General features: G+C 39.2%; 2 protein-coding genes across 2 annotated transcripts in view; both read left to right on the forward strand.

The window, feature by feature from the left end:
* Positions 1 to 16577, forward strand: part of pla2r1 (phospholipase A2 receptor 1) — a 41055-nt gene extending 24478 nt beyond the window's left edge. Inside the window, exons 19-30 of the mRNA XM_083996629.1 lie at positions 357 to 448; positions 579 to 715; positions 2449 to 2566; positions 3272 to 3411; positions 4503 to 4644; positions 5280 to 5515; positions 8852 to 9032; positions 9554 to 9688; positions 12606 to 12728; positions 13027 to 13203; positions 15282 to 15317; positions 16058 to 16577. Coding sequence (XP_083852755.1) covers positions 357 to 448; positions 579 to 715; positions 2449 to 2566; positions 3272 to 3411; positions 4503 to 4644; positions 5280 to 5515; positions 8852 to 9032; positions 9554 to 9688; positions 12606 to 12728; positions 13027 to 13203; positions 15282 to 15317; positions 16058 to 16275 — 1735 coding nt within the window. The 3' untranslated portion in view covers positions 16276 to 16577. The remainder of the gene's footprint in view (positions 1 to 356; positions 449 to 578; positions 716 to 2448; positions 2567 to 3271; positions 3412 to 4502; positions 4645 to 5279; positions 5516 to 8851; positions 9033 to 9553; positions 9689 to 12605; positions 12729 to 13026; positions 13204 to 15281; positions 15318 to 16057) is intronic.
* Positions 16578 to 22133: 5556 nt separating this feature from the next.
* ly75 (lymphocyte antigen 75) overlaps positions 22134 to 26068 on the forward strand; it is a 58574-nt gene continuing 54639 nt past the window's right edge. The window contains exons 1-2 of the mRNA XM_084001507.1: positions 22134 to 22412; positions 24315 to 24692. Coding sequence (XP_083857633.1) covers positions 22313 to 22412; positions 24315 to 24692 — 478 coding nt within the window. The 5' untranslated portion in view covers positions 22134 to 22312. The remainder of the gene's footprint in view (positions 22413 to 24314; positions 24693 to 26068) is intronic.

Consider the following 26068-nt stretch of genomic DNA (forward strand, 5'->3'; position numbering starts at 1 on the left):
ATTAATATCAGCTGCTTTAGTCCTAATTGATGTTGTTAAAAAGCTTTCTCATCACACAAGAAGCATCATCATCATTCTCATGTCTCATGTTCTCTCCAGACCTTTGTAAAAAAAACACACTGACTGACAGCGTTACAAGCTACAGACGTGTTTTTAAACCCCTGAATGCACCGTTGGGGCCTGTTTTAAACAAGTGAAAATGATCTATAAACAAGTAAATTTTTTTGCACCGACACAAAACCAGCCCGCTGCTGTATATCTGTGCTGTGTGAAACTGAAGCTCTGACTCACACAGCGCTAGATTGCATAGATGAAAACGCATCAACAGGCTCATTCATGTTTATATCTGTTTGCAGGTGGAGCGACAAAACCATGCTGGACTTTCAGAACTGGGCCGACGGCGGCTCCAGGAGGAACGGGTTGTGTGCGACCATGTCGTCTTCAACAGGTATCAACACGTGCAACATGCAGAAACACAGACGCATGATGCTTGTACAGTCAATTTTAACACATGCTACATGAAAGTATGTCGAGGTTTTCGAGGTTTTGGGGTTTTTTATTGTTGTGGCGTGTTGCAGGCAAGTGGTCGGCCAGGAAGTGCAGCGATCTCCATGGTTACGTGTGCAAGAGGAAAACTGTGTCTCCGGTGGAGACGCACAGAGAGCCGCACTACATCGGGGGGTGTCCGGAGAAATGGCTGTACTTCGGACACAAGGTACACACACACACACACACACACACACACACACACACACACACACACACACACACACACACACACTTTTCATTTTCATAAACAAGGATGTTGTGGAGCGTGTGAAGCCGCTCTGTGTTTGTGTATCAGCTGGTGTGGCCGGAGCGTCAGCCGCACTTTAACCACTGAAACCCAAACACACTCTGAGTGAACATCTGTAAACTGAAACATCTGGGTCATTTTCTAATTATAAACTTACTGAATGAAAATTGGTTTTGCAACACATGAAGACGTCAGGATGTATTCATAGCTGCTACCACAGGCTCCCATGAGTTAATCACATCATAGTAAAACACAGTTGTGGTGTCGTAAAATCCACTTCCCCATTAAACTGAGTGTTACTGTAATCTCTTTAAAGGGATAGTTCACCCAAAATTCAAATTTCACTCATTATCTACTCACTCTCATGTGGACTAAGGGCTGGGAGAAGTTTCAGAGTCCTCCGTGCCTTCTCTGAGTTACAGCGGGGCTCCGTGCAGCACTGCATGTCCATATGACGGTAGCGAACGGAGCTCACTTTTCTTCGTCCAAAAAGACACACCAAAAAACATCCAGATACCTCCATAGTGCTCGTCTGTAATGCCCCTCTTGTATTGAAGCCCCAACATGAGAAACAGTTCCGAAAAAAATTTAATAAGTCTATGTTTTAAGCTTGTTTGTAGCGGAAGCTCCCAGTGTCTCAGTTCACTGCTTTGCTTGTGTCAGTGCAAATCTCGCACGATTTGCACTAACCGGCGGAACAATTTCTCATGTTGGGGCTTCAATACAAGACGGACATTACAGACGAGCACTATGGAGGTATTTGGATGTTTTTACTCTTTTTGGACGAAGAAAAGTGAGCTCCGTTCTCAACCGTCATATGGACATGCAGTGCTGCATGGAGCTCCGCTGTAACTCAGAGAAGCCACGGAGGACTCTGAAACTTCTCCCAGCCCTTAGTCCACATGAGGGGGAGTAGGTAATGAGTGCAATTTAAATTTGGGTGAACTATCCCTTTACAGTAACTCTCTCTGACCTGATGTCCCAGCTGCCTCTGGGACTGAAGCAGGATGTTTGTGTTCTCGAACCCCCGACTGATGCTCAAGCTGAGTCGACCTCAGTGAAGAGCACAGACCTTGTTGCACTGGGAGTTTTCTATTACAATAAATATCTGTGTGTTTTAGAAAAAATGATTTTCCATCGGTAAACTATGATGCAAAATCATCTCATGTACTATTTATTTATTCACCAGAAAGAAAAGTCAGTTAAAGATGTTAAAGCTTGTTAAACTGGACCGAGGACGTCACAGCTGTGTGTCTCTTGCAGCTGTTTATTTACCAGAGCAGAGGAAACGATGGGAGTTTGTCCCTTTCTTCACAGAGTGAGTCTCTAGCGGCAGAAATAGAATAAAAAAAACTGCTCTAAAACTAGAAACTACAAGTTACAAACAACTGCTTTAAAGTTTAGGTTCAATTAAACAAAAACATTTCAAATTATGAAGAGAGAAGAAGTTCATGTCTTCACCTGTCGCACTCAGATTTAATCATAAAAGGCTGAACTCTTGTCTCAGATTCTTCCTCCTACTTTGAATCCTGTTACATTCAAGTCCTGCTGTGGAGAGGTGAATTATAATTTCCACACAATGTGATATTCATTAGTGTGTGTGTGTGTGTGCGTGTGTGTGTGTGTGTGTGTGTGTGTGTGTGTGTTGGCAGTGCCTCCTGCTTCACCTCCCTGGCAGCCCAAAGGAGGGAAAGAGCTGGAAAGATGCTCAGTCCATCTGCTCCTCATTCGAAGGCTCGTTGGTTTCCATTGAAGACGAGATTGAACAAGGTAACGGAGGAAAAATGTCAGACAGATTTCCATATTTTAAAGGGATAGTTCAACATTTTGGCAAATTGGCCCATTGCCATAATCCCTATAGTCATAGCAGTAGGTTCGTTACCTTTAATTGTCGGTGCAAGCTGTTTTTAGAACGGCGGAGCAGAGCTGTGAGCTGCTCAGAGCTACGCTACGGAGGCTCATGGAATTTCTTGGTTTCCCTCATCAAACTCATCAAATACACAATCCAACAACTCCACAACGCTCTGGTGGACAAGTTGTGACCTGCACATTCACCACGCTATGAGATAATAACACAACGTTACCAGACTAGACTCTAAAACAACTCTGTCTGGTAACGTTGTGTTATTATCTCATAGCGTGGTGAATGTGCAGGTCACAACTTGTCCACCAGAGCGTTGTGGAGTTGTTGGATTGTGTATTTGATGAGTTTGATGAGGGAAACCAAGAAATCCCATAATGAGCCTCCGTAGCGTAGCTCTGAGCAGCTCACGGCTCTGCTCCGCCGTTCTAAAAATAGCTTGCACCGACAATTAAAGGTAACGAACCCACTGCTATGACTATAGGGATTATGGCAATGGGCTAATTTGCCAAAATGTTGAACTATCCCTTTAAATTGTATTAAAAGCATTTTCTGCTTTTCTCTGTTGGTTTGTTTGTGTTTAATTCTGTCATTATCATCATCATCCCCTGCAGCCTACATCACCATGCTGCTCCAGGGCAGCTCTGTCGGTGTGTGGATCGGCCTTCGGGATGAAGACACCATGAAATGGACCAATGGGAGACAAGTCAGTTACACCAACTGGTCTCCGATTGAACCAAAGAGCTACCTCACTGTAAGATCCTCAGACAAACACACAGTTAAATATTAAATGTAGTAATTTGTGCTCACAACAACATTATTTTGCATCGCAGCTCTGGCCTTCAAATCAGATTCTCCAGGCAGATGTTAAAGGAATAGTTCACCAAAAAATGAAATTCAGTCATTAGTGACTCGCCCTCATGCTGATGAATACTCCGGAGTAGTTTTTTATTCCTCAAAGTGCATCTGGAGACCCGGGAGGCCGGTTCCTAGTCCAACCAAAACTTTATATGAGATTCAATAGGGCCTGACACAAAAAAGTCCATAAAACTACACAAAAACCATGTAATATTCCTCCACACTGCTCGTCCACTGCAATCCAAGTGTCCTGAAGGGATATAGTCCAGAGTTTACCCGAAACAATGTCATCGAGGCAAGTCCGGTCACGTCCGCGTGCATCACCAGGCAAATTCAATACAGGACTGTTTAGGCTGTAAAAATGTCCTAAATGACGTAGTTTCCAGTAAACTCTGGACTATCTCCCTTCAGGACACTTGGATTGCAGCGGACGAGCAGTGTGGAGGAATATTACATGGTTTTTGTGTAGTTTTATGGACTTTTTTGTGGCAGGCCCTATATTTTTCTTATATAAAGTTTTGGTTGGACTAGGAACCGGCCTCCCGGGTCTCCAGATGCACTTTGAAGAATAAAAAACTATTCCAGAGTATTCATCGGCATGAGGGTGAGTCACTAATGACTGAATTTCATTTTTTGGTGAACTATTCCTTTAAGGAATCATATTTTCTGGTACAAAAACTCATAAAAATCACAATGAAATCATGACTTGAGTCCCAAAATCTGACAAAATAATTGATATATAGCCTACTGTATATGTTTTTAATAGCTATCAGCCCTAATTTGTATATATCCAACCTTGTCTGTGTAGAAAACAACAACTTCTACTTCTTCAAGATAATAATTCATCCAATTTTGTGCTTCTTGCATAAAAAAAAAAATCACATTCCAGGTTCTGTGCAGTAAAAATGTGAACAAACAGTTTCACCTGTACAAGCTGCAGCTGTTGCTCTGTAGTGAAAGGTTTTGACTTGTCTTCACTTCCTGCAGGAGGACGAGTGGCTCACTGGATTTGCTGACGAGCCACTTTGTGCCGTTCTGTCCAACAACCACAACTTCCACCTGACGGGGAAGTGGTACGATGAGAAGTGCAGCGAGAGTGGGTATGGATTTGTTTGTCAAAAACCTCAAGGTGAGATCCCGACTGTCACTCTCTCTGTTTCTTATTATTTTATTTTTTTTATTCATTCATTCATTGTCTCTGTGAAGGTTTTTCAGCTTGTCTGTGCTAAACTCTTTTATAATAAAAGTCAATTAACCTTGAGCATTAAGTGCTATTAGATGATAAACAAAGATACATACTAAACTAGAAATACTGCGTAAGCATCATTAAACACATTAAAGCTGTAGACCCTCACGTGATTCATCCTTTCACTCGATTTTTTTCAAATGTTAAAAATGATGCATCGCAGTTTTCTGTCTGTTAATGTGGTTCTGCTTTCTTTGATTAAAAAATACGATCGATGGCTTTTATCATTGACCATAAATTGAAAATTCAGCATTTCTGTAAATTGACTTTTTTTTTTTTTTTTTTTTTTTAAACCACTCTCATATCTGTCCGTTAAAATGTTCATACGATCGACTCGACTTTAGGACAAAGTGAAATCAATTTTCTAACTGTGAGCGAGTCAAAAAAAGTTGAATTGCGATTGCGTGAGTGTTCATATGTGACAGATGATCAATCTTCCATTAAAAGTCCCACAGCATTTTGAATCAGCGATCAATGTCACTCCTCTCCTCTGTCTTCTCCTTCTTCTCTCGTTGCAGACACATCCAAACCCCCCACCCACTCCTATCACCACCCCCTCCCCGACAATATTGAGTACAGGACGCGCAGCTACAAGGTTGTGTCCGGCAACATGAGCTGGTACGACGCGCTGCATTTGTGCATAGAGAATGATTCTGACCTAGTGAGCGTTACAGATGCCTACCACCAGGCTTTCCTTACTGTCCTTGTCAATAGATTGGCAGTCCCCCACTGGATTGGACTGTATAGTCAAGACGTATGTATCCTCTCTCGTGCTATATGCACTGTTTTCATTCTGCACTGCTGTCTACTGTGTGTGTGTGTGTGTGTGTGTGTGTTAGCTAAGTGTGTTTGCTTTTGTACAGTTTGTGCTTCAAGAAATCATTTGATATTTTGGGAAATACACTTTTAAAAAAAAAAAGATTGACAGCATGATAAAAATATAAACCACAGCTTAGCATAAAGACTGGAAATAGAGGAACAACAAAGGTTAAAAGAACACATTATAGTCTTTTAATTGGATGTGAGCTGTAGTTTGCAGTCTCTTGTTGTCATGGTGATGACAAGACTCCAGGACGTTTTATCATTTAAGGGATAGTTCAACATTTTGTCAAATTGGCCCATTGCCATAATCCCTATAGTCATAGCAGTAGGTTTGTTACCTTTAATTGTCGGTGCAAGCTGTTTTTAGAACGGCGGAGCAGAGCCGTGAGCTGCTCAGAGCTACGCTACGGAGGCTCATGGGATTTCTTGGTTTCCCTCATCAAACTCATCAAATACACAATCAACAATTACAGGTAACGAACCTACTGCTACAACTATAGGGATTATGGCAATGGGCCAATTTGACAAAATGTTGAACTATCCCTTTAACCTGCTGAGATAGGTTCATCTTCTACCGGCTGTAAATTGTATTATGAATATAAACATAACATTGAGCAAGAAAGCAGACAAATGTATTTCCCAAAACTTTCTTGAATATTGGTTAATGATGCTGCGTTCGAGACAACTCAGAATCTCCCAGTTGAAAAACTCTGATTTCTGACTTCGAAGCGTTTGAGAAGCACAATGCCAGAAAAACCAAAAACATGTTGGACCGGGACAAACTTTGCATTCAAATAGCTTCACGTAGCTAAAACATTAAAACATTACAAAGGACACAAAAACAATTTAAAAAACGAAGAAGCATTTTAAGATAATGAAACAGATCATTTAACATCAACGAAGAGAAATAACAACATGAATTTACTGTGTTCCACAACAGCAGTAGGTTTATCTGACTGTAACCATAACTAAATCTTGTATATTTCATAATGTTTTAATGTATTTTGGCATTCAAAATAAATGCATTTTATTAATTTTAGATAAATGATTCTCTGAGAAGTCGGGGTAGATTTTTTTTTTTCTGACTTAAGATAGTGTTAGGTTCGATTGCACTTTTTCTAGTAGTAGGTTGGAATATCCTGAGTTCCAGGTTGTTTCGAACGCAGCATAAGCATGAACTGCAGATACCTACACATCTGCATGCATGAGGTGCACTTAAAAAAAACTTTTATTGTGCATGTCAGCATCTTAAAAACTGGCAAAGGTGGCATCGGTTTCCCTTCACACAGCCTCATGTAGATGTACAATACTGGACAATCATGATATTTGACTGAATGTCTTCGTTTTTTTGTGAGGCGATCTGTTTCTAAAATGGACATTTTAGAAGATCTGAGTAATGCAGTAGATTCACATGTATGTGAGGCTCTTAAACAGCTACCTAATGTGTTTTCTTTAGTTCCTTTTGTGTCTACACAGCACAGATGGAGAGTTCAGAGTTATCCTTCTCACATGTGTTTAGGATATTTCTGCATGTCGAGGTATTTTCCCAGCAGACAGACAGACAGACAGAGCCTGAACATTTGGATTCAAGTATCGCTGGAATGTCTTAGTCATGGAGAGAAAGAGCTGAACTGATCCTCTCCCTCTCTCTCTGTTACCTTAGTTTTCTTTGTTTATCTCTTGTCTTCTTTCCGCTGCATGAACATGAACCTCTGTCCTCCTCTCTTTCTCATTAATGCAGTCACACTAACTCCTGTAGTTTAATGATTATTGCTGCTTGGACTCATGTTGCTTGATCATCGTCACACCAGGGAAAAGTGAGTGTGTCTGGTGAGTCAGAGTCATAACCACCGCTCCCTCTGACTAAGGCATGAGGCACACTGATGGAAAGACACCAAAAATACAATATTACAATAGACAATATTACACATAGGGTTGCAAAGGGGCGGAAAATTTCCAGCAAATTTATGGGAATTATTGGGAATTTATGGGAATTAACTGGATATTGGGGCTAATTTAAACAAACTGTATCACATCCAAACATAAATGTAAATATTTTGTTTTGTCATAAGCAGACATCCATGTAAAATAATACAATTAAAAAAACATGACATTTCAACTGATTTATTTGTGAGTAGAACTTTATCAAGTTTTAATTCTTGTATGAACAATCAATTCTTTTACCGAACAACAAAAACATGAATGTTGAGTAAAATATTACTCCCTGTGCGCATGTGATTGAGGAATAGCATAGAAATTCAAGTGTACTTGCATTAAATCTGGTTGTTTTAACCAAGATTATGCTACAATATGTTTTCCCCAACTATATTTAAGTTCCCTGTTAAAGGGATAGTTCAACATTTTGGCAAATTAGCCCATTGCCGTAATCCCTACAGTCTTAACAGTAGGTTCGTTAACTTTAATTGTCGGTGCAAACTATTTTTAGAACAGTGGAGCAGAGCCGTGAGCTGCTCAGAGCTACGCTACGGAGGCTCATGGGATTTCTTGGTTTCCTTCATCAAACTCATCAAATACACAATCCAACAACTCCACAACGCTCTGGTGGACAAGTTGTGACCTGCACATTCACCACGCTATGAGATAATAACACAACGTTACCACACAGAGTTGTTTTAGAGGGAAATACAGAGACTGCTTGATGAAAAACTGTCCCTGAAGGCAACGCGCATCAGCGGTTTTGCATTAATTTCCCTCTAAAACAACTCTGTCTGGTAACGTTGTGTTATTATCTCATAGCGTGGTGAATGTGCAGGTCACAACTTGTCCACCAGAGCGTTTTGGAGTTGTTAGATTGTGTATTTGATGAGTTTGATGAGGGAAACCAAGAAATCCCATGAGCCTCCGTATAGCGTAGCTCTGAGCAGCTCACGGCTCTGCTCCGCCGTTCTAAAAATAGCTTGCACCGACAATTAAAGGTAACGAACCTACTGCTATGACTGTAGGGATTGTGTCAATGGGCCAGTTTGCCAAAATGTTGAACTATCCCTTTAAGGGCCAACCTTCAACTTTTGTAAATTTCGGATGTATTCCCATTTATTCCCGTTTATTCCCATGGAAAGTTTCCAACTTTGAAAATTCCCAGAATTTTGCAACCCTAATTACACATCCACTGCTGCTGCTGCAAACTGCAGATACTGTTACCACTAATTCTCCACTAATAGCTTTTATTATTATTATTACTTTGAGTACATATTGTGTTGGTTGTGTTGGTTGTGGACTGACACGTCGGTGACCGTTTCCTCTCCAGAGCGGCGTCAACTACCAGTGGTCGGACGGCAGCGACACCGTCTACACACACTGGGACGCGGCGGACGACGACGACGACTTGGTGGCGGGAGAGTGTGTGTACATGGACGTGAGCGGCGGCTGGCGGAGAGCCGACTGTGAAACTCTGCTGCCCGGAGCGCTGTGTCACGTCGCCCCCCCGAGTCAGTCCCACATCCCACACTGCAAAAACTCAAAATCTTTCCAAGAATATCTGTCTTATTTCTTGTCAAAATGTCTCAATTCTAGTCAAAACTAATCTCTTTCCACTTAAAATAAGACTCATCACCTAAAAATGAACTTGTTTTTAGATAATTTTCACTTGTTTCAAACAAATTTTCACTTGAAATAAGTTGAAAAATCTGCCAGTGAAAGCAAGTTTTTTGTGCTTGTAATAAGAAAGAAAAACTTGTCCCACTATCAGATTATTTCAAGTGAAAATCTGCTTGAAAGAAGTAAAAAGTGTCTAAAAACAAGTTACTTTTTAATGTGATGAGTCTTATTTTAAGTATAATGAGATTTGTTCTGACTAGAAATGATATTTTGACTAGAAATAAGACAAATATTCTTGGTAAGATTTTCATCTGTCATCTGCATCATCATCTGCATCTGTCTGCGTCTCTGTTTGCTCATCGTCGTGACAATATTTTTAAAAAACAATCTTGTGTCCTGCTGCGTCTCACAGGTAGTAAACCGTTCGTCTCCTACGAGGTGGTGTGTCCCTCCACCTGGGTGAAGTTTGGATCCGGCTGCTACAACTTTGAGCCCGTGGTGCAGAAACTGACTTTTGAGGAGTCGAGGGAGTACTGCAGGCAGAAAGGTGAGGGTTTTAAAAAAAAAAAAACTTATTCTTTATTATATTTCCTCACATCCACTTTTAGGTTTAGTTTTTGGTTTTTAATTTTTTTTAAAGCACACATTTAAAGGGATAGTTCAACATTTTGGCAAATTGGCCCATTGCCATAATCCCTATAGTCATAGCAGTAGGTTCGTTACCTTTAATTGTCGGTGCAAGCTGTTTTTAGAACGGTGGAGCAGAGCCGCAAGCTGCTCAAAGCTACGCTACGGAGGCTCATTATGGGATTTCTTGGTTTCCCTCATCAGACTCATCAAATACACAATCCAACAACTCCACAACGCTCTGGTGGACAAGTTGAACTATCCCTTTAAACTCAATGGTGCAAGGAGGGAACAAACCCCAATGGGCCTGTACAAGAGTTCCACCTCTTTCAATAATTACAAACAATTTAGATTTCAAAGGCCAACAAATGGTTTCTGTAATAAACTTGTATAGTTTACAGTTTGTGAATTGTTAGAAGAGGAAACTTTATAAATATTGGTGTTACATCAGTAATGTTTGTCAATGTCAACCAGTCAGCATCATTTTGTTTATATATATAGCAAAAATAAGAGACGTTTTACTATTTATAGGTGTGTGTTTGAGTAAAATGAACATTTTTGTTTTATTCTATAAACTACTGACAACATTTCTCCCAAATTTGAAATAAAAATATTGCATTCAGAGCATTTATTGGCAGAAAACGGCAGCTAGTCGAAATAGAAATGCAAACATCCAGTGTTTTTAGACCCGAATGAAAGAAAACAAGTTCATATTCATTTTGAAACAACACAACACTCATTTTTTAACTTAAGAAGAGTTCAGAAATCAACATTGGTGGAATACAGTAACCCCACTTTTTAATCGCAGCAGTGGTTTTTATTATCCGTTAAATATGATTTGGTTCAGTAGAGTGTAAGTAGAGTGAGTTGAGCTTGTGTTGAAATGTAATAGATACTGCAATCAAACGGCTGCCGAACATGTAGAGAAGCTGATTGATTAAGAAAAATTTGGAGCATTCTCTTAATTTTTTCCAGAGCTGCACATATACGTATACACAGTAAATCAGAACAATTTAAAATAAATAAGTAGCCTGCTGTTCATTTAGTTTGATGTTTCTGGTGGTCATGGTGGAGGCAGGACTCTGAGTCTGGTTTTGCTCGATGTTTATCCTGTTGCCATGTGCACTTTGCTCTTGTTGGGTCTCTAAATGTAAATATTATTATGAGGAAAAACTCCACATCTTCTCTTTTTGTAAAGTATCTGGAGATGATATTGTATAAATGAGATTAACTTGACTCCAGGAAGTCAGATAAAACACATTAGAGGTGTTTTCAAACATTTCTGTGTCGTGTTTTGTGCAGATGACGATGACGTCGTTATGATTAGAAAGTAGGAAAATAAGAAAAGTGAAAGAAATGTCTGCTCTCTTCTGTCTCATGGAATAAATACTCCCTCTGCAGGAGAAACACAGGAGCTGCTCACATCAGTTAATCTGGTTCAGCTCTTAGTTAGTTAGAAATGACACGGAAGGAAGTTGATAAAACAAACATTAAAATTCCTCCGATAGTTTAGTAGTGGCTGCAGGAAATAAACATTAAAGCTGTACAGAAAAGAAAATTGAATTTAAAGCAGAAGTAAGCGGAATGTTTGTGTTAATATAAGTCTTAAATAGTTATATCTTCCGACAGCAATCACTTACATAGAGTGTTTGGACTGAAACACGGGTCTGTCAGTCACTCTGCTCTGCTCTGAGCCGAGGAGAAAACTTTCCTCGTATCCTACAACCTTTATCCAATGAGGAGAGAGAACGGCATAAAGGGGCAGTCCTCTCTGTGTGTGCAGCCAAGGGATGCGCGTGAATGTGGTGACGTAGGGACGAGGACCAATAGATCCATGACGAGGGCGGGGGCTGCTAACTCCATCGGCTGACAAGACGTTATGGTGCGTTCAAGGCAACCCGTAACTCGTGTTTTTCCGACCTGTGAAGTCGTACCAGTTCGATCTGGTACGAGTTCACGGGTCAGAAGTTACGAGTGGCCGTTATAGTGACTTTCACAGGTAAAACAGGTGCAACAGGAAGGAGAAACACGAGTTACGGGTTGCCTGGAACGCTACAAAGTCGTAAGTCGTGACTTGAAGCTGTAACTTACGGTTTCAAAAGCCTGCCTGGAATGCAGCATTAGCCAAAACGACCGGATCGCTTACTTCTGCTTTAAGCCCACTCTGGGTCATAAAATTAGTGTAATAACTCATCTATCAGACGATGTAGGCCAAACTTTGTGCAAAATTCTATTTTTGAGTAAATCCAGGATTAAAGTGTGTATTTCTTTTTTCGCATTGGATAATGCAGGCGCACGGATTATACGTCAGCCTGCACACGATTCACCAGCCACTGATATTGGATCCGTAATCCATCATTCAAACGTCTGAGACACACACACAAGCTTTGAATATCCCGTCCGCTCGATAACGACCAATCAAATTCGTTTTCCTTACTCGGGTAAACTCGTGTTGCAGCTCGGGACAACTCGGCGCGACAAACAGGACAAACAGCCATTTCTGTACACCTTTAAATATTGTATGTATTGTTCTCTTATTTTGCCTTATTTTTGCTACTGTGTGGAAGTTTGGGGCCATGCATACTTTACAAGCATAAGACCACTGATTATGTTACAAAAAAAGGCAGTAAGAATTATTCATAATGTAGGATACAGAGATCATACTAACATATTGTTTATTAAATCAGGAATACTGAAATTCAAAGACTTAGTAGAAACACAAACACTGTTGTCAAATTGTGAAATTGCCTTGGTTGGAATAAATAAAAAGAAAGAAAGAAGGAAAGAAAGAAATCCCAGAACATGAAACCTAAACTTTCTGACCCTCACTCTCTCAGTCAACACCTCGGACGTCCTGACCATCGAGAGCGAGACGGAGAATCGTTTTGTCCTGGAGCAGCTGTGGTCGTCGGGGTTCCTCCACCACACCGTGTGGTTGGGGATGCACTTCAACATCGACAGTGAGAAGATTTCAGCCTCTTGTTCCCATCACATGTTTTGCTTTTATATGTTTTATAGCAAGAATGTTGCTCAGTGACAGATTACTTGGAAAATTGGATATTGAGTGAGGGGCAGGCAATATATAAGATGTATCTTCTCCCTGCTCCCTTCCAACCAATGGAAGAAATGTTGTGATGATATTGTCAAATTGTGAAATTGCCTTGGTTGGAATAAATAAAAAGAAAGAAAGAAAGAAAGAAAGAAAGATGTTCATGACCTCTGTTGTTATGTCACTAATATGTCGTCTGTGCTCTGCAGCTGACTCCATGGCCTGGGTGGACGCTTCTCCCATGGACTACACCAACTGGCCCGGTAAAGCTCCGGACCCCACGCAGCTGACGGGCGACACCTGCGTGACCACCAGGGTGATCGACGGCGTGTGGCACCTGTCGCGGTGCACGGAGCGCCTCGGCTTCGTCTGCAAAACCGTCTCAGGTGAGTTTATTTTTTTTTTTTTTTTTTTTTATTTATTTATTTAAAAGGGACAACACACATTAATGAACATTCGTACGTGTACACAAATGTAAATGCGTCAGAGTTAGCAACTTGCTAATTTGCATCCGTAGTCCCTTGGCAGGTAACACACAGACTATTACAAGAATTATACAGTGGTTCACAATCATATACACATACATAAAGTGCATGTGATCTGTAAAGTGCCTGGTATAAAGTGCCAGTTTCTGAAGTGCAAGTGCAAGATTAAATAGATAAGTGCTAGATAAAGAGTCTAAATGGATGGATCCAGAATGTGATGGACCAAGACATTGGAGACTACAGTAGCAGCAGTTATATAAGTGCCATTCACACACATACTTACAGAGATAAATTGCAATATAGAAAAATAAGACAAATGCAGTGCATGCATACATACGTATATGTAGACATGCACTGCACAATAACAAGAAAACCAGACGAATGACCACACAAAAAAAACAAGGCAAGTGCAGTGCACGCATACATACGTATATGTACTGTAGGCGCGCACTGCACAACAAAACAAAAATCATGACAGCCAAAAGTATAGAGTAAGGCCGACAATTCCGGGCAAATTCAACTCGGGGCTGTATTATTTTCCTAACATTTTAGGTCTAAAAGAAGGAATCTGAAGATTTTCACTTCAATTGCTCCTGTTTTGCGGTAGTTGTGTCTGTCAGCGTCAGATGGCGACTCAAACATGCACCCAGAAGTTTATTTACTTCAAGCAAGTCAAGAGTTGATATTCCTGTGTTTATGACACAAATGGGAGCTTCTGACTGCACCTGAACACACCGAGCGTCAACTTGGGACTTTGAATTAGATCTAGTTTTACAAACATGTCGACTTGCTTTAAGTAAATAAACTTCTCGGTGCATGTTTGAGTCGCCATCTGATGCTGTCTGTGGGAAAAAAAATTGTGGCTTTGAGGGATGTAAACATTGTGGCTTTGAGGGATGTAAACAGCCTAAGCAGCAGAACTTCAATCCGCTCCCATTCATCGCTGCCGTGGCGATGCGGGGACAGACACAACTACCGCAAAACAGGAGCAATTAAACTGAAAATCTTCAGATTCCTTCTTTTAGACCTAAAATGTTAGGAACATACAGCCCCGAGTTGAATTTGTCCAGATTTTGTCCTTTAATCAGACAGCACAGGATGATGATTGTAGGTGCAGAAAATCAACAACTTACCCACATAAATGTGCAAATTTTTAGGAATGTAACACAGAGGCAGTGTGAAATAAATGACAGGAAATGCCAGTTAATTTAACAGGATGAATGAATAAAGTATTTAATGAGTAACATCAGCTCACTTTGTTTCTTCTCACCTCGTTTTCTGAATCAAGGATCAAGGAAATCTTTATTGTCCCTGAGGGGCAGTTAGTTTCACTGCCAGCAGGAAAAGAACAACAGTAAAAAAAAAATACATGAACAAAACTTATGCTTTATTTGGTTATTCTAAATAACTCCTGAGTTATTTAGAAGGACAATAGCAACAAGAACAAATTAGTTTTTGATCATTGGCTCTACATATCTCCAGCCGTAAGAGAGTGTTTAGTTTAGTTTAGTTTAGTTTAGTTTAGTTTAGTTTGGTTTAGTTTAGTTTAGTTTAGTTTAGTTTAGTTTATTCAGCACAAATTGGATCGAGCGCTGTGCAAGGAGGGAACGAAGCCCTTGCTCCTTGTACAGAGTTCCACCCTGAGCCGTAATAATAAACAAATGACATGAACCCTCAACACATGGTCTAAACAAAGAAACACAAAAAAAGAAACAAAGAGCAGAAGAAACTTGGGTATTTGATGCAAAGAGCGACACGATGATTCATGATAAGTCACATTAAGGCACAGGACAAACATACATACCTCACTCCCCACTGACACGATACATATACATATATACATGCATACACTATGTGCAATATAAACTAACTTTCTATCTATATGTGCAATACGGGTACAGAAACTGATCTATCTATCTATCTATCTATCTATCTATCTATCTATCTATCTATCTATCTATCTATCTATCTATGTGTAGATGCTGTTACTGAGGTGGAGGTGGAACCACTAAACGGTAAAAGTGCATCTTCATTTGAATGATTTAAACACTGCAGACAGATTTATTACGTGTCCTGGAGGTGATAGAACCACAAGACAGAGACAGAGAGGATTCAGTAAATGATTAAAGATGGTGTGAGTGATATATGGTTCGGTGACAAATACGGTTTGGCAAGAGGCACGATTTAGTAATATCTTTAAAAACATGCATCAGATGTGTTAAAATGTACATTTTGTATTCATGTTGGTTTTATGTCATTTGTCATTAAATGAAATTTGAACCATTTTTAACAAAAGTCAGACAAATGTCAAATGGTATAACCACAAAAGAATGATAAATCAATAAATACTGTATCCACCTAGAGTGGATTTAAGTGTACTTATATACTTCTTCTAAAAACATTAAATTAAAATAGATTTTTTTTTTTGCTGTATTTCTATATTAAAATTTGAATTAATTTGGTAATATTGAGCAGGAAATATCATAAAAACACCACTTTTATTCTAAATAATGTGACAAATAATGTAAAATTTGTTAAGAGACATTGCGTTGCATTGTAAAAGTAAATTACACATATTTCACATCTTTCCGGTTTTAGATTTTTATGAAAGAAATACTGGTTACACCACACTGACACTGGGTTGCATCATGTCATTGATCCATATCTGTTATATAACGTGTCGTATGTCTCAAATAGATTTAGTTTATATGTGATCTTTATACACCGTCGTCCTCTTGTATTGTGTGATCCTCAGGTTCCCATCATGGCGTCACTGCCGCTGCGGTGCTGGTGGCCGTGCTGATCTTCGCTCTGCTGGCAGGAGCCGTGTGGTTTGTGTACAAGAGGAGCTCTGCGCGTTTCCGTGGGATGGCGATGCTGGGCAGCGCTTACTACCGACAGACCAGCTCGCAGGCGTTAGAGTCGGACGGCAACGTGCTCATCACAGACCTGGAGGCTCATTCAGGAGAATAGCTACTCAGTGACTGTTAATTATTATTCTCTGTGTATGGCAAGCGGATTTAACATTTAAAAGCTAAGTTTGACTATCCGGAATAAACATTGTAGATATCAACAACGTCTTTCTGACTAGTCGTAATTACATTTTGAATAGTTGGATTTTTTATTCAAGATATCTGTAATTCAGTTTTGCCTAGTCAAAAAGAACATTTCAGATATCCGCAACTACGTTCTTCCTATCCACAATTGTCATTTCAGATATCCACAACTACGTTCTTCCTAGGACAAATGACGTCACTTTTGCCGTTCATGTGTATGGGGTTTGTCATTACAGATATCTATAATTCAGTTGCGGATATCCACTATGTGAATTACGGATATCTGTAACTGAATTACGACTAGTACGAATTCCAGTTTGAGATATCTACAACGTCATTTTGACTAGTCATAATTCCAGTTACAGATATCTACAACGTAATTTCGCCTAGTCAAAACTTAATTTAAGATATCCGAAAAGGGACATGTAGCCTAGATATCTTTAATTGAGGTGAATTAAAGATATCTTGAACTGGAATTATGACTAGTCAGAATCAAATTGTAGATATCTCAAACTGGAATTAGTACTAGTCGTAATTCAGTTACAGATATCCTTAATTCACATAGCGGATATCTGCAACTGAATTGTAGACATCTGTAATGACAAATCCCATACACATGAATGGTTAAAGTTACATCATTTGTCCTTAGAAGAACGTAGTTGCGGATATCTGAAATGTTCTTTTTGACGAGGCAAAACTGAATTACAGATATCTACAACACATATCCAGTCTGGCTTTTAAATGTTAAAATGGTTTGCCGTACTCTGTGTCTCTCTTCTCTCTCACCATCGTTTCACCACCATCAGGTACGATCGACACTGTAAAACTGTGACGCCGACTCCTCAGGACAGTGGTGAGATGTTGGCGGCGGCGACGACGTGTTCTCTTCAAACTGAGAAGCTTTTTTTTTTTTTTTTTGGAAGGATCCCCGGTTTTTTTTATCTGAGCAGACCATGAAGATAGTATTTCTCACGCTGACATTGAAGAGCCCACGTTTAAAGTGATACGCCAACATTTTTTTTTCGTGTCTTGCCTCACTCCCAAGTCGATGACCAGCAGATAGACACCATCCTTTCGACTGTGCGTGCAGTAACAAGGGAGATACGGGCAGAGCTAATTAGCTTAGCTCAAACGCTGGAAGTGTATGGGTAGTGTTAGCCTGCCTCCACCTAAAGTCACTAATTAGCTTAGCTCAAACACTGGAAGTGTATAGGTAGTGTTAGCCTGCCTCCTACCCGAGCTGAAATCAGCAGTCAGAAGCTGATTTCATTTTAGCTCTAAACTCTGTAAATATATCACTTTATCGACATTTCAAACATTTTTAGGTGAGAAAGAAGCCATTTAGATCAGCAGTGTGTCGTTAATTTCTCTAAATACCAGCTGTTTACAATTTTGTTCGGACAAATTCGGTGCTACTCAAGCTAGCCGTTGTGACCAACGCACTTCCGGTTACTTTCACAAAATAAAATACCCGTTGCCCTTTACATACAGAAAACCATGACGATAGAATTTGTGCTTTTACTTTGAAATAGGAAGCTAACCTACCCTCGATGTAGCTAGCTTGAACCAAAATAAAGCATCTTTGCTTGAACTCTCTGTTTTGACCGATCTCATCCCGTTACCGGCATTTGACCGCTCAAGATGCCTTGTTTTGTCAGCTCTGAGACGAAGATCGGCCCGCCGGTTTCCGTTTAGAGTTGCTGAAGAGTTTCTCTGATGACTTTAGGTGGAGGCAGGCTAACACTACCCATACACTTCCAGTGTTTGAGCTAAGCTAATTAGCGGCGATACGGCTCTATCTCCCTTGTTACTGCACGCACAGTCGAAAGGATGGTGTCTATCTGCTGGTCATGGACTCGGGAGTGAGGCAAGATACGAAAAAGAAAAATGTTGCCGTATCCCTTTTAAACTCCTGCTGTTTGAAGTCGACTAACAAAAGTCCACATGAATGAGAATATTGAAGAAGAGACGCTAGTGACGCAACTTTAAACATATTAAAAGAATAATAATGATGTAACGCTCCTATGGTTGGCCAGGATTTAATCAGTTATATAGAAACACGATTTGATTAATAACAGGTGAGTCAGAGTCATGAATAAATACGAGACAGATTGATGACAAAAAAGAAGAAATTACACAAATAATATTTGTGATGTAATTTTGTACATTTCATTGAGAATCCAGGAGATGTTGTTGTTGTATATGTGGTACAGCAATTTTGTCAGTATTACTTTTGTATTTTTATTGTATTTTTCTAAATATACATGCTGTATATTGATAACAGAGTTTTTGTTTTGTTTTGTTTTTTGTAAACAGTATTCAAACCTAGATTACAGAAAATGTGCAAGCAGTAATTCATGACTGGTTTTTTCCCTTTTTCACTTTTGTCCGCAGATGCAAAGCAAATTCTGAGATGTATTTTGCACAGCTGTGTTTGTGTTAATAAACTGAGAGTAGGCCTAAACTCGTGAATTTATTGGTTTATTCGAGTTTCCCACATCATCATAACACTTAATGGCAGAATATTCGCTTCCAGAAATTAAAGCAGGAAGATTAAATTATCACTAAAGTAATGAATTATCTTTTCTGACACAGAGGTTTTTCTGTCTTCCCTCTCTTTGTAAATCAAATCTTAAATGTGGTGCAAAGCCAAAATTCCCAGTTTGATCAATGGGTGTTGCTGCTGCTTGAAAAACAGAGAAGTCCCAGTAATAGAGGAAATCCTCAGAGCGATCCCCCTTCTCCTTTTTCTCTCTCACTTTCTACCTCACCCCTTTCACTTTAACAGGATAAAATACATTTCCTCCTTCTACATCCTCATTACAAAATAACTAGGAATTTGTTGAACACTAATATCTATTCATCCAACTCTGTTCATTTTTACTTAGGAGCACAATATTGAGGTAGAGACTTATTTACAGTGTTGACAAGAAAAAGAAAAGTTCAGAGTTTACAGGCACAAGAAACAACAGTGTCGAGCTTCCATAAAAGTGTCAGGAAACAAAACTGAACAAAAATAAAAGTCACACAAAAAAAGAAGGATAAATAAAAGCCTTAACAATGATTAAAAATATTAAAATATGTGTGTAGATCAGCTAACTTTGGGAAAGATAAATGTGATGTTATTAAATATTTAAAGTGCCCTGAGGATAAAAAATGTTTCAGATTATTCTGCTTCACTTGCTCCATGTTGCAGCTGCACAATGAGAAAAACAAGATCCACCAGGTTCAATAAAAACAGCCGTCACCTGCAGAGCGATCAAAGCAAGCAACCTGATCAATCACCTGACTGTGTGTTTCGTAATATAAGGAAGTTGACAAACAAAACCAGCAATCGCACACTCAACGCTGTGCATATATCAATTTATTTCTGCAAGCTTTCGGTCTGTGACCTTCGTAATATCAGGAAGTAAAAGACTTTAAACCTTGTCTTATAACTCTCCAGTAATGAATCTTAATGCAGAATGATAATTGCAGGTCTAAAATGTCACCACAGTCCAATACTGATATAAAAGTTTCCTCAAACCAACTTTAGTTTTGCAGGATGCATGCAGTGCATACATATCCAGTCACTTTCAGATGAATGTGCTGTGTCATTCATGAGCAAGAATGATGCAAAACTGTTTCTGTTGCACAACAAACTTGCAGAATAACGAACATCCAGAAAGAAAGTAGATAAATTATTATTTGTTTTACTTATAAATGGGTAAAATAGATCTTTGAGTATAATCATCCATGCTGCTTTATCTGCTGAAACACTATCTCAGTGACTCACATCGATGTGGAGGCTGCAGGCCTTTGTGTGATAATAATAATAAATCAATAATGACATCACGTTTAGTTGATCTTCAGATATTAATAATTCATAACCACTGCTATCAATATATATTTATATACGTAAGGAGTCAAGGACATAGCTCATGTGGGTGCAAACAGAGAGAAATGCTCTATTGTCAGAGGTGAAGGGGACTTCCACTGCCGAGTGGGAGATACAACATGTGTGCCTTTAAAGTTTGGTGGAAACTACCCAGTGGGTGCGAGAGAGGAATCATCAAACACAATAGCCGGTGTTTAGCCGGTGTGAGGGAGTGAGAAGAAGGAAGAAGTCGACTGCCACAGAGACAGAAAGAGGCGAGTCCGGAAGACGAGCAGAGACGCCTTCAAATTCAAAGTGTCTGAGACGATAATTTGATCAGAAGTAAATTAGATTTTGAGTTTCACGTCACACGATTTTGACCTAGAATCTCAAACAAACCAGACACACAAAGCCACAAATGCCACCGACCTGCCGTGATCTCACTATATGAGACTCCAGACAGGAGAAACACAAGTATCCAAACCATAAAATGCACAAAACAAAAACAAGAGAATTTGAATATTATTATTATCATCTGTTTGATTGACATGTATTTGACCTCTGCGTTTTAACTTTTGTTGAACATCGTGTCTCATAATCTTGACTTTGACTTCTGAGAGAGATAAAGAGATAAACTACATTTTATTTAATGTTTCAAACTTTAAACTTGGTATCTCACATCTCATAATCATTCTAGTATTCTTGACTTATTGTACTGTACAGTATTGTATTGTTTTGACAGTTTTGACTCAGATATACTTTTATTTTTGACAATATATCATCAATTTAGAACCAGAAGGATTTTACTTTTATTTAATTATTTCATTTATATTAAATTTTTTTTATTTTATTTATTTTTTATTTATTTTTTATTTTTTTAGTGTAATCATTTTGGCTTACAGTGGATTCTTTGTCCAAGTTCTGACCTCTTATTTTATTTTTTAAGTTACTTAATATTTTTCCACGTGTTTGTTTGTGGTACTGTTTTGGCTTCATTGTCCATTGTAATTTTGACCTCTCTCTCTCTTTGACCTATTTTAATTTCTGACCTTTTGTTTTGTTTCTTTGTGACAATTTGGATCTCTTTTTTTCTTTACTTCAACTCTATCATTTTGACTTATTTATGTATTTATTTGTTTTATACCCTTCTTCAGTATCATATTTTTTTATTAGTAGTATTTTAATCATTGTGCTAAAACATGCTGGTTACTTTGTCCTAAATTTAATCGTATATCTCGTTCTTATTCTCAATTTCACGGATTTGTCCTTTATTTTTTATTTATTTATATCTTTTTTATTTTTTACTTTTTTTTTTACAAATTTTTATTTTTATCTTTTTTTTTTTACTTTGCGAGTTTGTCGTTTATTTTATTTTATATATTTTTTAATTTAATTTATTTTTATTTATTTCGTTGTTTTTTTTTGTTTTTTTTTACTTCATGGAAACATGTTGAAATCAACTGGAGTGACACTTTTTTTATTAGTAATTTAATCATTGTGCTAAAACATCCTGGTTACTTTGTCCTAAATTTAATCATTTTATCTCGTTTTTATTCTCAATTTTGCGGATTTGTCCTTTATTTTTTAAAATCTATTTTTTAAAATCTATTTTTATCTTTTTTTTTTTTTACTTAGCAGGGTTTTTATTTATTTATTTATTTTTTAACTTCGCGGGTTTGTCCTTCATTTTATTTTATATATTTTTTAATTTAATTTAATTTAATTTATTTCGTTTTTTTTTCTTTAGTTCCTCTTCTTCATCATCATCATCATATTTGTATGTAGTTTTATTTTGAAGGCGGGGCCGGAAGTGAATCCCTCCCCCGGGACAGGAGCGGACGGAGCGGGATGTTGCTGCTGGTCGGTCGCTTCAGCTTCACACACACACACACACACACACATACGCAGCATTACGCATTACGCACACACAGACACAGCGCTGACAGCTGCTGCCGCCGAGCTTTTACCGAAACCACTTTCGGTTGTTCGCTCGGTGAGTTGGAGGCAGCTTCTCCTCCTTCTCCTCCTTTATTTCTCCTTCTCTTTCTCCTTCTCTTCTCCTCCTTTATGACTCCTTCTCTCGGACTTCGCTGGAAACATGTTGAAATCCACCGGAGCGACACTTTGCCTTTGTTTGTTGACGCTGTTGGACACAAGTGTTTTGTTGGGAACTTGCTCACCAGCGGCGGCTAACGACGGTAAGTAAAGTAGCTGCTGCTCATTTCTTTATATTTTATTTTATCTGCGACTTTTTTTTTAGTTGCTGGTTATAAAAAACAAACTCGACAACTTGATCCAGTGAAGTGCGACATTAAAAACCAACAGCGACAACAAGTGGAGTCACATTCAGACACCGCAGCGGTTCATGTAGCAGCAGCAGCAGCAGCAGCAGTTTGACACAATGGTCCCATCCCCCCCGTGGGTTCGATTCCCACTCTTATTTTGACAGGTCAAACTGATAATAATTGCCTACTCATGCCCCACTACCCCCCTCCCATGTTGTTGTTGTTGCTGTGTATGCTCACTGAAGTGAAGCTGTAACACGAGATTGTTTTGAAAACACGTGTTATCCCCGTTTTTATATACTATATTTATTTTTTAATGTAATATAGGCTAATGTAACCTGTATATATATGTCTCTACTTAACTCTGTGCTTTTACTTTGAAGGTGAGACAAAAATAACTCAAATTTAAACACAATAAGTATGTCAAAAAACAAAAACTGCAGGAATCAAACTAAGTATTCGAGGTTATACTGTATTTATTTTAATTTTAACATTGACTTTGCTTTGACTTAATGTTATGGGCCATTTCTAACAAACCCACACAGTAACTTATGTTGTGAATATAAACATTTTTTTTCAATAGGCTACTTTATATGTTTATATTTATTAATCTGGGAGTTTCCAAGGCACGATGTGACTAAACAGCCTTTAGTTTCTGTTTTACTCTTCTTCTCTTTTCTTTTTTCTTTTTTAAAATCTTGTTTCTTGGGTAGTTTCTGATTTCTAGTCCCAAAACTTTTTGTCCCGTATCAGTTTCAGTTTTAGTTTTAGTTTTTAGTGTTTTTTTGCGGTAAAACTGGAATTGAATCGTGATTAATGTGCATTTAATAAATGCTTGTTTATGGTGGTTCACTTCCTGTATCAAGAGGTCAGGGGTCACAGGAAGTTTACACCTTGTCATTATTATTCTTTTTATTCTGTTTTTTTTTACTTTATTGTCCCCCTCTCTGTGTCTTTTTCTCTCTTTTTCTTCTTTCTTTCTTCTACTCCCTTTCTCTGTCTATTTGCTTCTTGCTTTCTTTCTTTCTTCCGCCCATAGAAAGACATTCATCTCTCACCCTTTAAGTTTTAGCTTTAGCCTTTTTCAACATTTCCTCAGCAGTTTCTTGAGCTAACTCGGCATTGTTATAACAATTTCTTCATCTCATTCAGCAATAGCGTTCAGCTGCTTTCAGCATTCACACGCATTTCCTGCTGGAAAAGCTTCTTTTTCTATTTTTTTTTTCAACTTCTTTCAACTATCAAAAATGCTTATTTATTGTTTGAGATTAAATACTGTACACAAAATGTGATAAATGCAAAAGGAAACCAAAGAAAAACAGAAAAGGAAGCCACACAATTACAAGATAACACTGCAAAAACTCAAAATCTTTCCAAGAATATTTGTCTTATTTCTTGTCAAAATGTCTCATTTCTAGTCAAAACTAATCTCTTTCCACTTAAAATAAGACTCATCACCTAAAAATTAACTTGTTTTTAGATAATTTCACTTGTTTCAAACTAATTTTCAATTGAAATAAGTAGAAAAATCTGCCAGTGAAAGCAGGTTTTTTTGTGCTTGTAATAAGGAAGAAAAACTTGCTCCACTGTCAGATTTTTCTACTTATTTTAAGTGCGCTTGAAAAAATTAAAAAGTGTCTAAAAACAAGCTGCTTTTTAATGTGATGAGGCCTTTTTTAAGTATAATTAGATTTATTTTGACTAGAAATAAGACAAATATTCTTGGTAAGATTTTGAATTTTTGCAGTGAATATAGCAGTTATCAAATGTCAGATATGTTTTTCTGTAACCGAGATGTTTTCTGTTTGTCCTCAGATGAAGATACTTTCACCATCCAGCACTCGAGCACAAAGAAATGTCTGAGCGCCGCGGCCGCCGCCCCGGGCCTCGCAGCCTGCGCCCCGGGCAGCCGGTCCCAGCTGTGGAAGTGGGGCTCAGGTCACCGGCTCTTCCACGTGGCCACGTCCACCTGCCTGGCGCTGGACGTGCGCACCAAGGCGCTGTCGCTGGCCGACTGCGGCGGCACCGGCCCGCTGTGGTGGCGCTGCCTGGACGGCGCCGTCTTCACCGCCTATCAGATGGGCCTGGCCGTCGCCGAGGGCGACAAGGTCGTGGCCAAGCGGGAGAGCGGCGACGCCTGGTTGAGAGGGACGCAACCCGAGGACGGAAACATCTGTCAGAGGCCGTACCGCGGTGAGTGTGGCGCCGTCACTTGGGCGTCGATACGGCAGAGTATCGCGATAGTTTGAATGGCGATTTTGGACGCCAAGTATGGATCAGAACAGACTTAAAGGGATAAACAGAGCCGTTTTCGAGGTAAATACAGAGACTGCTTGATGAAAAACTGTCCCTGAAGGCAACGCGCATCAGCGGTTTTGCATGAATTTCCCTCTAAAACAACTCTGTGTGGTAACGTTGTGTTATTATCTCATAGCGTGGTGAATGTGCAGGTCACAACTTGTCCACCAGAGCGTTGTGGAGTTGTTGGATTGTGTATTTGATGAGTTTGATGAGGGAAACCAAGAAATCCCATGAGCCTCCGTAGCGTAGCTCTGAAAAGCAGGAAGTTATTGGTTATCGATATTGATTGGAGTTATTGTCCCGAGTTTCACAGTTGAGTTTGCACGTTTTGCTTTTATACAAGGTTTCCATTTGGAGTTGGAAAAGGCAAATAAATCCCAATATACCTCAACAATTAGTTTCAATATGGCAATAATATCGCATTGGGACACAAGTATCGTGATGATATCGTGTCGCAGAGCCATTCTATGTAGCTTTTCTTTTCTTTTTTCTTGTCACTCGGGCGTTGATAACGGCAGAGTATCGCCATATTTTGAATGGCGATTTGGACGCCAAGTATGGATCAGAACAGATTAGAAGTTTATCATATTAGAGATAAAACACATGTGAACAAAGTTTTCATTTGCAGTTGGGAAAAGGATAAAGGTATAATAGTATAGGAATTCCCCCCATCTAGCGGTGCGGTTGCATATTGGAACGTATTCTTGATGTTGCATTCACCTGAAATGGGGCAGACGTCAGACAGACAACAGACGCTGCATGTAACAGGATAAACAAGCGTCTATGTAAACAAGTGGTCCGCCAGCACGAGGCAAAACAATACAGGCGTGACAACATGTTGTCATGGTGATGTGGTATTGTTTTACCGTCTTTCTCTGGTGGAGTAAAATGACATCCGGTTGGTTTGCCGACGGCCGTCTGCCTGACTGCACCTGAATGCAACACCAGTGCCTCCGTCCTTCCTCACACTACACAGTGGTGACAGTTTTAACAGGCCGAGCCCACAGCTCCGCTCAGTTTCCGTGGTTACCTACGGTCACGATGCAACATGGCCGCCTCGGTTCGGTGCGTCGCCCACTTATGTATTTGTAACGACTTGTAACAACTCATTCTAAGGAACCAGAAAGCTTTCATTTGTATGCGGGTGTGATTCCACTTCAGTGAAATACGTATTTATGAACGACAGATTTGATTTTTGCTAATAAAAAGCCAAATAAGTTACATACTGGGGCTTTAATACACCGCAGCATATTGCAATTATATGTTAT

Source organism: Trachurus trachurus, assembly GCF_905171665.1.
Source record: "Trachurus trachurus genome assembly, chromosome: 3".
Taxonomy (NCBI): Eukaryota; Metazoa; Chordata; class Actinopteri; order Carangiformes; family Carangidae; genus Trachurus; species Trachurus trachurus.